We start from the raw sequence: 15,332 nt of genomic DNA, 5'->3' as shown, positions 1-15,332 counted from the left end.
CCTTTTTTATGTCTGGCTTATTTCACTTAGCATAGTGTCCTCAGGGTTCACCCATGTTGTAATGTGTGTCAGAACTTCCTTTTTAAGACTGAATAATATGGGCCGGCCCAGTGGCGCACTGGAGAGTGCGCCGCTTGGGAGCGTGGCGGCGCTCCCGCTGAGGGTTCGGATCCCATGTGGAGACCGGTTCCCTCTCACTGGCTGAGCACGGTGCGGGCGCAACACCGAGGGTTGCGATCCCGTTGCCGGTCCCCGGTACGGGCGCGACACTGAGGGTTGCAATCCCGTTACCGGTCAGTAAAAGAGACAAAAAGTTAAAAAAAAAAAGACTGAATAATAGACCATTGTATGTAGACACCACATGTTGTTTATCTATTCACCTGTCAGTGGACACTTGGGTTGTCCACCTCTTGGCTATCGTGAGTAATGCCGCTATTGAATATGGGAGTACAAGTATCTATTTGAGACCCTGTTTTCAGTTCTTTTGGATATACTGTATTAGTCCGTTTTGTGTTGCTATAACAGAAATACTTGAGACTGGGTGATTTATAAAAAGAAAACAACATTTATTGCTTACAGTTTCTGAGGCTGGGAAGTCCAAAGTCCATCTGGTGGAGGCAACAGTGACCCAGGGGTCTCACATTACAGATGGTGGAAGCAGAGAGAGCAGAGAGAAAGAGAGAGAGAGAAAGACAGACTGTCCTCTTTTAAAGCCCTCAGAACCACACCCCTGACCACCATTGTTAATCCATTCACTACTGCAGGGTCCTACAATCCAGTCACCTCTTCAAGGCTCCACCTTCAATTACCGTAATAGGATTTCCCACCCTCTTAACAGTCACAGTGGGGGCTAAGTTTCTAACACATAAAACTTGGGGGACACAATTCAAGCTTTAATGAGTTTTGGAGGGACATAACTCAGTCCACTACAGGTATATACCCAGAAGTGGAATTACTTCATCATGTGGTAATTCTGTGTTTAACTTTTTGAGAGCTTATTACTTTTTGTATGTAAAAGATAGACGCTTGTAGCTCTTAAGTCAGGTTATGCACAAGTGCAGAAAGGGAGCATACTTTAGAAATCTGGTTAGAGCTGGTGCCAATAACAAGGCCCAGGGTTTGATCCCTGTACTGGTCAGCTGCCCCCTCCCCCCCCCCAAATTAGACTTTTTTTGTTTTGTTTTGTTATAAAGCTCTAGGCATCCATTTTGCTTTCACAAATAGATACAGAGGGCCTGCCCTGATTGTCACGGATGTGGTATTGCAAATGACCTTTGGCGGAATTGCATCAGGAGGTGGCCTCTTCACAGGGTCAGCTCCACACTGCAGGCACACAGCGCCTGTGTGGTAACCCAGCGCTCCAGGGCTGAGCACCTCCTGGTCCCTGGAGCAGCTCCCCAGGCTGCACCGTTGTGGAAGAGCTCTCAGCTGCCCCTGGTTCCTCCTGTTTGTCATCTGAGATGATGCCTGACACTATCCTGTGTCTGCAACAAAGGGAAGCACATGAATGAAAACTTTAACTTTTACATTTCATATGGCCATAAGGCGCTAATTATTGAAAAGTTCTTCTAGATTGGGTTTTTAAAAAATTATTATTATAAAATTAACCAGAACAATGTAAAATAGTATTTTATTGAATAGTTATTAATAAGATAGATTTTTAGTTTGGGCTATCTTTTGGCGAGTTGTGCTTTTAACCAGAATAAGGCAAGGTTCTGCTTCAATACAATTTTTATTTTTTAGCTCAAAGTGCTAAGAATCCCTGTTTCCATAAGTAAGTAGTTGGGAATGGCAGTAATTTTGTTTCAGCATGTTCATTGTTGGGACTTTTTCCAAGTTCGTGGCACAACACTGTGTGTTATGTCACTGGACAGCTCTGTGAGGACCTCCTTGGTCCTGGGGATGGTGGTGAGCATTCTCACCCAGTCCCAGGTGTGATTCCCGTCCTCTATTTCCAGTGTGTTGGGTGAGAGGCTGCCTCTCTGGAACAGTGAAAGAAAGGGCTGTTGTGGAAGGGACATGGGGTGGACTGGGGAGGACCCTTTCTCAGGCAGAGCTTTGGGGAGTTGAGGCTCAGAACTTCACTTTCGTAAAGCACCCTGAGGCCTGAGAACCCCTTGGGTGGTCTTCAAGTGGCCCTAGAGGTGACTTGCACATGGCTGCACCGGATGACCACTAGTTTGTACACATGCATGCACAGCTCACACACACACTCATGCACAAACACAAATATGCTCTCAGTTTGAATTGCGTCCTCAGCTACAAACTCTTTTTTTCATTATTATAGCAGCATACTCCAAAGGATAATGTAGAGTTTATATTTGTTTTCATTTCATGTATCCTTAAAGTTCACACAGGAGTTTATTGGAAAACTAGCAACATATACATCATTTCAAGGAGTGGAAAAGGAGGCTGAACAAGTCAGAAAACTCACTGTAACATATGCAAATAGAATAAATCGACAATACCCTCACCAGTAATAGGTTTTCCCTAATGGAAATAAGTTATTCATATAAATAATGCTGTGTATTATTTAGTCATAACAAATCATATTTTTTTACATACAGTACTTTAATGCTAGTACTGAAGGTTTTTTCCTGGCATTTTCTTCCAGCAATTGTTATTTACTTCAAAACACACACTAGATTAATAGAAAAACAGTTAAAACAATTTATTCTAAGGCTAAAATATTTATAAGAAAAGTATTTGTAAAAGATCTCCTATAAGATGGCTTACACCTTAAGTTACCTTCTAGTTCTATACATTTTATTTGACATTTTACAAAAATGAAAGCCAAAGTCTTAGAGATGTGTCATTCAGACGTTTTTATGACCAGGCATTGAATTGAAGCACTTCTTCATATTTGTGCCTGATACTTACAAAAATATCAGCTGAACTGAATTGCAGCTTTTTTTTTTTTTTGAGAATAAAGAAGAAACGTGTTTGTATAAATTGGCCAGATAAAAAAGTGAAGGTGCCACTTAAGATTTGGTGCTGTTGCCATCTGCCGCAGAGGCCTGTTTGCAGCTATGGCGCCTTAAGTGTGCTGAGAGCCGGGCATTAAGACACCCGTGTTCTTTTTCGGAGGGTGAACACTCTCACTGTGTCATTGGCCTTCATTTTTTTAGTTCCCTGTTGGGATTTTCCTGCATCCCGTTGACTTGTTCTCTTTTGTCCTTTGGGTCTGAGGTCACTCTGAGCCTCCTGGTTTTCCTTGGAACTGAGAGGGGGTGTGTCTTGCTGGCAGGTAAACTCCTGGGCTGTGGGCTCCCCATCGCCCACCTGTATGTTCCTGGGGCTGTAGGCTGCCAGCTGACACAGGGCCACAGCTGCTGTCTGCTTCTGCTCGTCACTGGTGTCCACTGCATGTGCGGATGGGGCCTTCTCGCTGGGGCTCGTCAACAGGGCCTCCTTGGTGTTGAAGCCATTGTGCTTTGGCTCGGTGTGGCTTGGCCTGTCTCCAGAACTTTCTGTTTCAGTTTTTTGAGCAGCAGCAGCGAGTTCTGCTCCTTGTGGTGGGCTAGGGAAGGCAGGCCTGGGAGTCCAGGCGTTGCAGGGGTCCTTCACTGAGAGATTGAGGGGCAGGTCCTGCAGCTCTGAGAAGGGCGGGGCTTCTGCATGGGTGCTTCCTGGGCACACAGGTCTGAGAGTGGCTGCCAGCTTTGTCTCTGATTTCTTGGAGAGGTTGAGGGGGCCTGTTCTGGAGCCATGCTCTGGGCTGGAAGGTGCGGCCTCCATGACAAGAGAGGTGCTTCCTGTCTGAGCGGAAAGGTCTTCGTTCACAGCATTGAGGCTAGAAGAAGCCAAGAGAAGGGTTAGTAGGAACTTGCTTTGAAAAGTGACTATGTAAAGCATTTTGAGCAAGTGTAAACTTGGCTAATTGAGCATAACCAAAAGCATTACATTGGACGTTTTGAAAATGAAATTTTCTTACCTTTCTGGAGACTCTGCTCTGTCTGCATGAGGGCATTCTGTGCTTTTCCTGATAGGTTTGAAGGCTGTGGGGCTCTGCTGGGGTGGACGGGGTCTTCCCAGGGCACCTGGGGCCGCCTTGTTGGAGAGGTCGCACAGGCCGTCGCAGGTCTGGCTTGTCTGTGGGAAGCTGGTGGGACTTGGCCTTCCCGGGGAGCCTGTGGCTGCGCTGCCAGCTCGGGGGCTCATTTTGGCCCCTTCTGTATCCCTTTGCCCATCTTCAGAAGGATCTTCAGCCTCGGGAGTTGGATTTTCTTTCTCAAACTCAGTGTGCTTTTTGTGAGAGTTTGAAGGGTTTAACTTGGAAGGACTTGAGGCTGGGTAGACCAGGGAGGGCTCTTCCAGCAGGTGAGAGCTTTCATCTCGTGTAATGCCGGTGACAGGTGGTAGTCTGAGACCATAGGAGGGAAACGTGGACTCTGGTCTGTAAAACCCATAAGGAATTGGCAGGTTAGAGTGGTACTGCTGGAAAAGTCTGTAAGGGTCATATGTTGATGGGGATGGAGCCAGGTGCTTGGGGATTGGCCCGGGGTGAGGCAGGAAGTGTCTTTGATCTGGGGCCCCATAGACGGACAGCAGAGGTGTGTCACACTCAGGCGGGCTTCCGGCCAGCAGGTAGGGTGAGTAGATGGTGGCTAGTCCATGCTCTGAGTAAAAGTGAGGCGGGTACTCTGGGATTGTGGGGTGCACATAAGGGGAAATGGCTCCGAACCCCTTTGTTGATGGGATTTTATGTGGAAACTCAGGTGGGAGGAAGGGTGAGCCAGCTTTCCAGGGGTAGCCAGGAGTGTGGAATGCAGACTTGGTGTGGAAGGAGGCGGTTTTGGCAGTGGGGTTGGTTAAAGCCAGCATTTCAGGGGCCTCAGCGCTCTCGGGCCCTTTAAGTCTGTGTTCTCCGACTGGGACAAATGCTGAAGGCCGAGCCATGCCTTCCAGCACAGGCTGGGCCCCCAGGGCGGCTTCTGGAGCTGGGCTCAGGGGTGCTGTTTCCTTATGGAGTGCTGGCTTCTGTCCTGGGCACTTGTGGGTTCCCCGAGGCTGCGGCTCCTGGTTTTCCCTGACATCATCCTTCGCAAAGCTGAGTTGAAGCTTTGAGTCAAAGTTGGAGAGTCCATTTGTCGTAGACTTGGAAGAGGCTGGCTTAGCTGTGGGATCTGGCTGGTTGGTTTGCTGAGAGTCTAATGAATTAGATTTAGGGCACTTGGGAACTCGATCTTGCTCTGATACTAAAGTAATAGAGTTTTTACAGAGACCATACTTCATGTGATTAAAAAGATGAGACTTCTCGTTGCACGTGAAGGGACACTGGAAACATTTATACTTGAAGGGCTTTCCTGGAGGCCTTGGGATGTAATGCGGCTTCTTCGGTTTTCGCTCTTTGAGAAGACTCATTTTCCTTTATGTTTTGGACTCTGGTCTTCCAAGCGGAATTATCACTTGCTGACTACTGTTTAGTGCAGACTTGGTGGTTTCTAGAAGAAGCCTGTCACTGTTTTTCTTTTCCTTTGCAAGTGCTTTTATTTAAAGCCAGCTCCACATGCCAAGGGTCTGACAAGGAAAGTCCTGTTCATGTGGTGACCAGGAGCTGCAATGGAGGAGCAGAATCTTGGTGTCAGAGTGATGGTTAGTGGGTTAAGCACAAGCACATTTGTCCTCGTTTGCCTCACTGGGGGACTGAAACAGAGGCACCCGGGGAGACAGCGCACATAGCATGCTCGTGACTCTACCCACCTGCCCCTGCGGTGGTGCAAGTACCAGATCAACAGAAGCACCCTTGCTCTTTGGTAACCCAGCTGCCAACTCTCCCACGATATTTTCTATTTTCTCAAATCTGACCTGAAAGAATTGCCTTGGGGCCAAGAGAAGTGTGGTGTGTGGTGTGTTTAGTGTCAATTCTGAGAATACTTGTAATTCTTTGAGTTTTGGGAACCTTTATCCCATGATCTGTACTTTCCCTTGAGAGAGCCCTGCAGCAGCCTGAGGAGACTGAGCCCGGTCTATTTCCCTGGAATTTCCAGCCAGGGTCCTGTCACAGTGCTGTCGACTGCTCCTGTGTTCATGCTGTGAAATCACGCACTTACAACAGGGACAGTGTGATCATACGGTTCAGTTAAATGCTCCGTGGTGGTCCTGCCCTATCTAACCACATTGTTGGTGTATTCTACAGACTGGTATATAAAAACGAACATTTAAACATGTGACTTCAACCTACTGCTTCTAACACCACAAATGAAAAACCAACCTCATCATTAAGTAGTATTCATGTGGCCTCAGATACAAATACAAATGCTGTATTTATGTTGACTCAAATGGCTTGAAATACTGTTGAAGTGACTTTGTAAGTCCCACAAGGGACAGTATGCTCCTGTCCATTGCCCGCTGCATCAGTGCTGTGGAAGAAGCTCACCAATTCGCTCCAGGGAACCTGTTGCACAGGATGCCTGGCTTTCCTGGATGTACCTCCAAATGGCGAAACCAAAGCTTTGCTGCCCTGGTCTAGTGTTCAAGAAGAGACCAGAGTGAGTGGTACCTGTTTCGGTGATGGTTGGATTGTGGGAGGAAGCTGTCGCAGCCTTTAACATTTAGGAAGTGGCCCCGGCCTCCAGCCATGCCAGTCTAATCCTTGGCACTCCGGGGCCCTGGGCTCCCCAGGGAAAGTGTGTCTGTCCAAAGCTGCCTGCCCTTCTGGATGCTTCCCTGAGGGTCCCCAGTCCCAGGTTTCCTTCAGAAATGTGTTCTGCACATCCTGGGACTCTGGCTTTGCATACTAATCCAAATCTGAAAACAAAGGCGCGAGAGTCTGGGGGCTCTTGGCAGCTTGGGTGGTGGCTGCTGGTCCTGAACCAGCCCATGGAGCATATGTGCCTGGGGGAAGGTGGGTGGTGGAGGACTGGATGCAGAGTTGTGAGCAGTCAAGGCCGAGCACTTGAGTTTGTGTAAAGTATGTAAAAAGGAAAAGATCTTTAGCTTCTAAATACTTTCAAACAGCTTAAAAATAAAGTTAAATGAGAATGATTTAAGAAAACTTCTTTCACTGTGGAAGTGTGGTCAGTCCTGAGTCTGAGATTTTATATAGAAAGTGTCACTGTCTAGACATCAGTTGGTTAAAACATTCAACAGAAAAGCAGCCTTTTACAAATAGAAAAATGTGTATGGGAAACCTAAGAAACTCACTTTCACAAAGTGAAACGTTGTTACTCTTACCTGCATCTTTGTCCCATCCCACACACCAGACATGAGGTCATGGGTAGCTAGCAGCAGGAGTGAGTCTTGATTTTCATTTGGATACCTTAAATTCTAAGAAAGCTATCTGGTTTTATTGTCAGCAAACTGGTTTCTCTACTAATTTATTCATATTTCTTAAAAACACAAAGAACCACCCTCCCCCACACAAACTGTCTCTGTTAACATTTTATCATCCAATTCTTAAGACATTTATTTACTAAGAAGTGGTTTGGGTAGAAAAGAGGGCTTTGCTGAGACCTAAAACCTCCCATTGTGACAAGAGTCTGCGTGGCAGTGATAGTGAAGCATGTGTTTTGGATACGAGAAGATTTTTGTTGCCCCATAACCAGGGAGAGGTCAAGGCCCTGGGCCCTCTCTGGGGTGTTTGATGGACACGGTGTCGGACAGACAGCACTCTGCTTGGTGAGTTGGGGCTGGCGATGCCTGGCCTGGGTGCCCAGCACTTCCTCTCCCACTGCGTGCTGCTGCAGAAGCTACTGGCCACAGTGTCAAAGCCGAGGAAATTAAACATGTAATGATAGCTTTGTGTCTTTCTAATTTCCCCTCTTATTAAAAGAAAAAATGAAATAATTCTTTATGGTTTGGCCTGTACCTTGGGGGGCACATCTGCCCTGGGCGATAAAATAACAATTTCCCTGCCTCCTGTCAGGAAGCAGAGAAGCGGGTGCCTGATTCCAGCCAGCGCTGGGCCAGCCAGATAAGTCAGCAGGCCTGTGCGGGCACGCCTCCTTGTGCTCCTGGTTCTGAAGGCGTGAGAACCTCTGTAAGGCAGGTTCCCAGGATTGTATAGGATGTGTTATGGCAAAGATCTGAAAACTGATGATTTCATCACAGGCTGGAAGCATCACGATCAAAATGATGACAGTTGCAAAACGTTTATCAAGTGTGAGCTGTGTCCTAGCGATACCAAGAGTGAATGCGGATATGCCACCTCCCAGCATCTAGAACACAAGAATTCCCTCAGGATTTAAGAAAATGGTGACATTAGTTTTAGAAGCACTACTGCTTAATACTGCTTACACTTTCAGGCAAAAAAAAAAAGAAAAAAGTAAACCCATATTGGTAAGTTTTCTAAAAAGTTTTAAAGGAGGTAAATTATATGTAAGTTGTCACAGTATTAGCCAGAAGAATAATTTGGGAAGGAATTGCTTTTATATTGATGTGTCCTTTTTCAGTCAAGTAGTGTTTGTGTGGAGTTCTAGTCTGTGCCGTTTGCCTTTTGTTCAGTCAGTGAGCTTAGGACAGTAAACAGGTGGGGCATGGTGGGGGAAGCCCTGGTGGCTTCCTTGATGCCAGTGTTGTTGGAGGTGAGATTATTATAGGGTTTAATTGCTTGAAGGGAATTTGTGTAAAAATGGAGTTCCAGGTGCAGTAGGTTTAGTAACTTTGTACAATCCTGAGAGGTCAGTTTATCCAATTGGCTAATTAAAACAAGGGAGCACGGCTGCTTAGATGCAGATGTAAGATGGGCCTGGTTTACTTAATCTATAAAACTACGGTAGTGTCAGAAGTAAGTGGGATAAAACTGATGATTTTGTAAGCTTCCGAATGATGATGTCAGCCTGTGAGTTCTACGTCCTGCCCAGGTGAGGTTTACAAGGATGAAGAAACTAAACCTGACAGCCGGCACCTCACTTAGTCATGCACCTCTGTGGGCACAAAGGTTTGAAATAGTCTCTGTCTGGTCAGTTTACACCTGCTGGACTTTGTACTGTCTGGCAGCTGCTGGTGTTAACTATTCCAAAGAGAGTATATTGTTGCCAAAACAGTATAACCCAGAACTTCAGCTGTTTACAGTAAGTTTGGATTTGCATTCAGAGGTAAAGTTTTTTCTAAAGGTGATAAGAGGAGGTGTTTGACATATATTTTCCCGGGGGAGGCACATTTCTATTTCAGTTAATGCCTACGTGGAGAGCTGTGTATTGAGTTGTTAATAATGTGGTGTCCCTGTCATTATTTGGCGTTCATTTGAGAACTGCAGTGTTAGCATGTTTTAAAATTGAGACGTTAGCATAATCCTAAAGGAGGTTTAAATGATGCAGTGTTTTCCATCCTTCCCTTCACTTCCCATTTGACCACAGGACACGAGCGTGGCCGTCTCCACACGGCTTGCCCGTCTGGATCAGAGGTGGCTGTCCCTGAAATGCTTGTGCTTGGGGCCGCTTCTCAGCCTGCGCCTAAAAGGAGTTGGGTAACATGTGCTCTATTCTCAAACACACCTTCTCCAAGCCCAGCCAGGCTCGAAGAGAATGTTTTGAACAAAGCAGCTGGTATAGACAGCCTCTACACTTAAAGGATGTAAAAACAGTGGGGGTGCAGTGACTTAAAACATGCACAGGGTCCTGCATGAGCTTCCACTTAGATTTTCCTACTGTGTCACCTTTGTGACTATTTAAGTTTTTAAACATCTAGTATTCAGCTGATTTTCTTTGCCTCTGGAAAGTGCCTTGAGCTGAGAGCTCATCTCTCCTCTTGCTCACAGTGCACCCATCAGGGCATCCGGGCATAACTGCCCACACAGCACTTTGAATGGTGTGCGGTTTCGCTTGGCTACGGGGTTTTGTTTGTCTTGTTTCTAAAGCACTAAATTGCCCATGCACTGTCTTTCGAGAGGTTCGTAAGTATGGACAGTTAATGTCATTACCAGTTGTTAGGATAACAGTGAGAGGCTGGTGGGTTAAAAAGTTTCTAAGGAGTTTGAGCTTTGAAAGGTAGACAAGAGAAAGAGTTGTTGTTGTTGTTTTGAGAGGGCACAGTGGAGGTAATTATAGCTTAACTTTATAGGACATTTCTGTGACAGGCTGGGTAACTATGCTTGTCATGCATGCTAACCTGTGAACTGAAATAATGCTGTAATATTCCTGTTGGTGGTGTCCAGCTGTCTGGCAAGGAGCCTCGCCAGGCAGAACATTTTGAAGGGCATGCTATAATTACAATATTGTGATGTGGCGTTATTGCATAACTCAAGGACACGCCATTGTCGCCTACCCACTGGGGTGTCGCAAGAACGAGATCTGTGAGTTTTACTCCAATTGAGCTTTTCCAGTGACTGACCGCCACTCCCTCCCAGACTTCTGGTTGTTTAAAATGAAGGATAAACTTCAGGACAACCATGACCTAGGGAAAAAGGCAGTTTTCTGGAATTTGGAAGAATGGATCCAGAAAGGGACTACCTCTAGTTTCAGCCGGAGATCCCAAGTTATAGACGTGAACTCTTCACTGTGAATGCACCAGCTTTGACATTCAGCAACATACAGCATAGCTCAACCTGCCTGCCTCATTTACCCTAAAGCCCAGTCCAAGATATCAGAAGGCCTTTGTTAATGAGAAGCAAAAGTTATGATAACAAATGTGGACAGATTCTGCTTAGATGAAGTCTGACTTTGGTCAGACTTGGCCAATAATTTGGTCAATAATTGTTCTCATACAGATTTACTAGAAATTCAATGTAAGGAACAAAATCGTGTGTGTGTGTGTGTGTGTGTGTGTGTGTGTGTGTGTGTGTGTGTGTGTGTAAAACCTTAACAACCAAAAAAACACTTAACCTCTTTGGTTAAGTTTTGTTTTTGTAAGCTTATGTTAAAACAGTACTTACTTTAAACTCTAAATGTTTTTAAAATTAAATTAGAAACTAAAATCAACAACTGTCTAATCATACATATGTGTGTGTATATATATATATGATCCTTGCCTCTTTTTTGTTAAAATTTAATGTAATTTATTTTTAAGGTAAGGAACAGTTAAGCAATAATACAAATTTGTGTTTTGGTTTAACTTTTATGAATTTTATGGCAGAAACAAGGACTTGATTTCCAAGTAAATGTGTTCATATTCTTAGAACAAAGCATCAGGCGTATTATTAGAAGTTTTGTGATCGTGGTCTGCATCCCCGCAGTGCACCTGCTGGTCCTGAGTAACCCTCAGCCCAGAGCAAGGCAAAGCAGACAGCGGACAGCGACTCATTCAGCCAGACATTTAACACACATCTGAGAGTAGTTTTGAAAGAAACTTGAATTTGAAAAGAAATAGTAAGTACTTACCAGCGGTGGGCAGTGCTGGGATGTGGCTGGGTCCTGGTGCTGGTGGCTGTGGCTGACAGTGCCTGGGGAGCAGTACCTGTTCTCACGCTCGCTTGGTGAAACTGGAGCCTGCTGCTCCAGTGGGAGGGATTTAAGTGTAGGAGTTGAGCCCTCGGGGCGTAGAGATGCACCTGATATGCCTCCTGCCCGCAGCTACGATTCATGTGTTTGCACCCACCAAGCTACTCACGTCACCACAGACCCAGCAAGCCAAGTGCCACTTTGGTGCCTCAGGAAGCTCTTGCTTTAGTTTTGTGAATGCCATTTCAGTGCTATCCAGATGTTTACGGGTTATAGGGGTTTGGGTGCATTGACGGTGAGAATATAGATTACTATGGTGTAGGTCATACGCTGATAAATATTTGATGTTATAATAAAGACATGAGTGTGAGACTTTCCTTTAGAGACTCGAGCATATGTGCACAGTGGCAGGTAAACACTTAGATTTATTCTTAAACACATGTTCCCTAGGTGGGACATGGATCATGGCGTTCTGGCCAGGAAGGGTCAATCAAGGCCTTTTCTCATCTGTTTGCCTTTCACCCTTTACCCTTGCTCCTGAGAATCTTTGTCCGTGGTCCCCCTTGAGAGCTGAGCCGGCAGGGAGGGAGCAAGCCTCAGCTGCCTGTCGCAGGGACCTGCCAGAGCATGCCCGGGAGCAGCACCAGCACTGTGCAGGCTGCACAGCAGGCATGCGCCATTGGTGGGGAATCGGCTCTCTCCCCCCACACCTTAAAAAAAAAAAACACAAAAAAACCCAAAAAACTAAGACAATTTTTGGGCTAGTTTAACTGCCCTCACCCCTAACTGCTTGCTTGTTTAATCTGAGGCTGTCACCCTGGCTTTAGCGAGGGCTGGAATTTGGTGTTGGTTTGAGACAGTGTAAGCTGGTGTCAGCCCTTGGTCACATTTGGAGCCACCTGGCAGAGGCTGCGACACCATGGCATACAGGCTTGTTGGCCCAGACACACTGTTTTTTGTGGTCCCCCCCTCTTTTTTCCCCCCCTTTTTGTCTTTTTTCGTGACCGGTAACGGGATCGCAACCCTCGGTGTCGCTCCCGCACTGCGCTCAACCAGTGAGCGGACCGGTCTCTATATGGGATCCGAACCCTCGGTGGGAGCACCGCCGCACTCCCAAGCGCCGCACTCTACCGAGTGTGCCACCGGGCCAGCCCGCCCCCCCTTTTTTTTTAAAAAGATGACCGGTAAGGGGATCTCAACCCTTGGCTTGGTGTTGTCAGCACCACGCTCAGCCAGTGAGCAAACCGGCCATCCCTATATAGGATCCGAACCCGTGGCCTTGGTGTTATCAGCACCGCACTCTACCGAGTGAGCCACGGGCCGGCCCCCCCTTTTTTTTAAGACTTAAGATTTTACTTGATTTTTACTTTTATATTTAATTCTTTAAAAATTTTTAGTTATTTTCCCAAATTAGAATTCCACATAATTTAAAGAGTCCAAAATAGTTCTGCAAGTCTTGTTACAAAAAAACAGCAATTCCCTGCTGTCCTCGCATCTGCTGCTGGTAGTACACCACCCCAAACTTATTGGCTTAAAACAACTGCTATTTCATCATGTCTCATGGCTTTGTGGGTAATGAGTTTTGGCGTGGACTGGGGTCACTCAATGGCATGAAGCCGGCCAGGGACTGGTCTGGAGGGTCTAGGACAACCTCACGCACTTGCCTGTGTCCTGGAGGGGTCCTGCTGGCCCTTCCTTCTCCATTTCATTCCACTTTGGAGGCCTCCCTAAGAGGGTGGTCGGCCTCACGACAGCTCAGGACTCCAAAAGAGCAGGTGGAAGGCTCCAGTCCTCCAGAAGGCAAGGCGAGAGTCATCACAGCATCACCTCTGTTGTATGTCACCTGCAGTGCAGTCGCGGGCAAGCCTAGGCACAGGGGCAAGTAGGGGAGCAGCGGGGCTGCGTCCCCTCTGTCCAGAAGCACGACTTTGACCTTTCCTCAGCTGAGTATGTTGGTACTGATTCCACAGCATGCCAGTCTGCTGCTAGCCCTGTCCCCACCCTTCTACCGCCAGCATCGGGCTTGTCTGTCAGTTCCTTTTGCCGCTGTTGCCTTCATGCCTGCCTTCCCCACCGTCCTGCGGCTTCTCTGCCTCTGTCCTGTACGGGAGCCCTGCTTCGTGGGCCACATTGTCCCCTTCTGTGGCGTAGTCCTTTGTGTTGGTGTGATCATTCCTTGTTGCAGGCTCCGGAGGCAGTGTGTACGAGAGGTGAATTTTCGGAGACCTTGAATGGCTGAGAATGTCTTTGTCCTACCTTCTGCCTGATTGATAGTGTGGCTGGGTGTAGAATTCTGGGCCAGAGTTGCTTCCATCAGCTCCCAGTGCTGCTGTTGAGAAGCTTGGCGCCTTCCTGACCCTCAGCATTTCTGTGTGAACGTTTTCATTCCTGCAGCTGCGTTTTGAGGATGCTTCACCGAACGCTCACGGGCCCAACCCTGGACTCTGCACCCAGCGTCTTACCGCCTTTGCTCTGTGGTGCAGCCATCCGCGCGTCCTTTTATTCATTCTGCTGCTTTTCGAGGTCAGTTGCAGACACTTGTAACCTTTGACCCTAAATGCCTCAGCAGGCATGTTTTAACTGTTAGTTTACAGTTCTTTTTTAAAAGTGATACTTTCATTCAGGGAAGGGCACAGATCTTGAGTACTTTTAATGAGTTTGGCAGGTGCATTCCTTGTCACCACGCAGAGCACTTGATCACCCTGGAAAGTACCCCCACATTCTGTCTTTGTCTCCCCAGACTGTGGCAGCCTCCAGTCTGATTTTTTTCCACTACAGATTAGTTTTACCTATTCTAGAATTTTATGTAAATGGCATTTCCTGATTTTTTATACATAATTTTTTCTCTGCCAAAGTTTCTTTTATTTACCCTCAGTACTCTGTTTCTTTAACTTTGTTTTCTGACACTTCTAAGTATTTCATTCCTGCAGTTATCATTTTTAGTTCTCAAGAGTTCTGTTTTGTTCTCTGAGTGTTCCTTTTTTAGTGCCTTATTTTTATGCAGTAGTTGCAATAGCTTTTCTTTTCTCTCTGAGGACTTTGATGGCGTGTTTTTGGTAGGGACTGGAGGTGGGTAGTCCTCGTTTCTCCTGTGACGCTTTCCTGTGTTCTGGGTGACCTGACTTCTGTTCCAGGGGCTGATCCCCTCTGGAGCATTAACTCTGTCTCCTGCAGAGGTGGGGAGGGCAGTGGCAGGGGTGGGGGCTCTTCAGTGCTCCTTGCTTTAGGCCCACCCCCACCCCAGATTTCTCTGGTGCCTCAGCTTTTGAGACTTTCAGGGATTTTGTTGTTTTTGTAGGTCAGAGAGAGTCTGGGTTTCCTCTGGTCCAAGGCACTCACTGCTGGCCCACACCCCTTCAGCCTCCTAAATGTTCCTGTTGCTGCCGCCGCCTTCCTGTTCTCTTTGAACCTGCAGCTTATGCCAGAAAAAAAGAAAAAAGCTCTTTTCTGTTGTTTTTAGTGGAATTCAACCCACTATTTGTGTGCAATCCACTACATTACCCAGAAGTCTTATGATTAAGCTTTTGGCCTCAAAGGTCAAATCTTGAGAGAAGTGAAGGGGTGGTGGCTGGCACTGGCTGGGTGTCCCCAAGGTGTGGGGTTCCGTGCTGAGTGCTCACCTGTGTGGGTCCGTCCAGTCACAGGAGCTACCATGCATCTGCTTTACAGAGTCAAACAGGTACAGCCAAATCTTGAGAGAAGTGAAGGGGTGGTGGCTGGCACTGGCTGGGTGTCCCCAAGGTGTGGGGTTCCGTGCTGAGTGCTCACCTCTGTGGGTCCGTCCAGTCACAGGAGCTACCATGCATCTGCTTTACAGAGTCAAACAGGTACAGAGAGGTTAAGTAACTTGGCCAAGGTACCCAGCCTGAAGAGGGACTGAGTAGAATCATCCCAGGTGGCGGAGGGTTCGCCGTGTGGAGGAAGTGCCTCACCTTGAGGTGGTGACCCCTTGTGGGTGGGGTGTCTGGTGGGGGACATTTGGGGCAGCAGCTGCTCTTCTGGGCAGCAGCAGTG

General features: G+C 47.0%; 2 protein-coding genes across 3 annotated transcripts in view; one reads left to right on the top strand and one right to left on the bottom strand.

Moving 5' to 3' along the window:
- The window catches only part of LOC103603718 (tubulin-specific chaperone D), a 152,714-nt gene that overhangs the window by 23,353 nt on the left and 114,029 nt on the right, over positions 1-15,332 (top strand). The window lies entirely within an intron of this gene.
- ZNF750 (zinc finger protein 750) lies at positions 3,061-5,364 on the bottom strand. Its single transcript, XM_008588289.1, has 2 exons — positions 3,935-5,364; positions 3,061-3,793 (listed from the first exon to the last, which is right to left on the bottom strand). The coding sequence occupies exons 1-2, from the start codon at positions 5,362-5,364 to the stop codon at positions 3,061-3,063; spliced, it is 2,163 nt and encodes a 720-aa protein (XP_008586511.1).

The sequence above is a fragment of the Galeopterus variegatus genome, unplaced genomic scaffold (genome assembly GCF_000696425.1).
Source record: "Galeopterus variegatus unplaced genomic scaffold, G_variegatus-3.0.2 Scaffold4762, whole genome shotgun sequence".
In the NCBI taxonomy this organism is placed as follows: Eukaryota; Metazoa; Chordata; class Mammalia; order Dermoptera; family Cynocephalidae; genus Galeopterus; species Galeopterus variegatus.
This window is presented reverse-complemented; position numbering and strand designations above follow the sequence as displayed.

Coding starts and splice junctions, on each gene's coding strand:
- ZNF750 (XM_008588289.1), bottom strand. CDS start 5,364: ATGAGTCTTCTCAAAGAGCGAAAACCGAAGAAGCCGCATTACATCCCA. Junction 3,794..3,934: donor AGAGCAGAGTCTCCAGAAAG/GTAAGAAAATTT, acceptor GGCTTCTTCTAG/CCTCAATGCTGTGAACGAAG.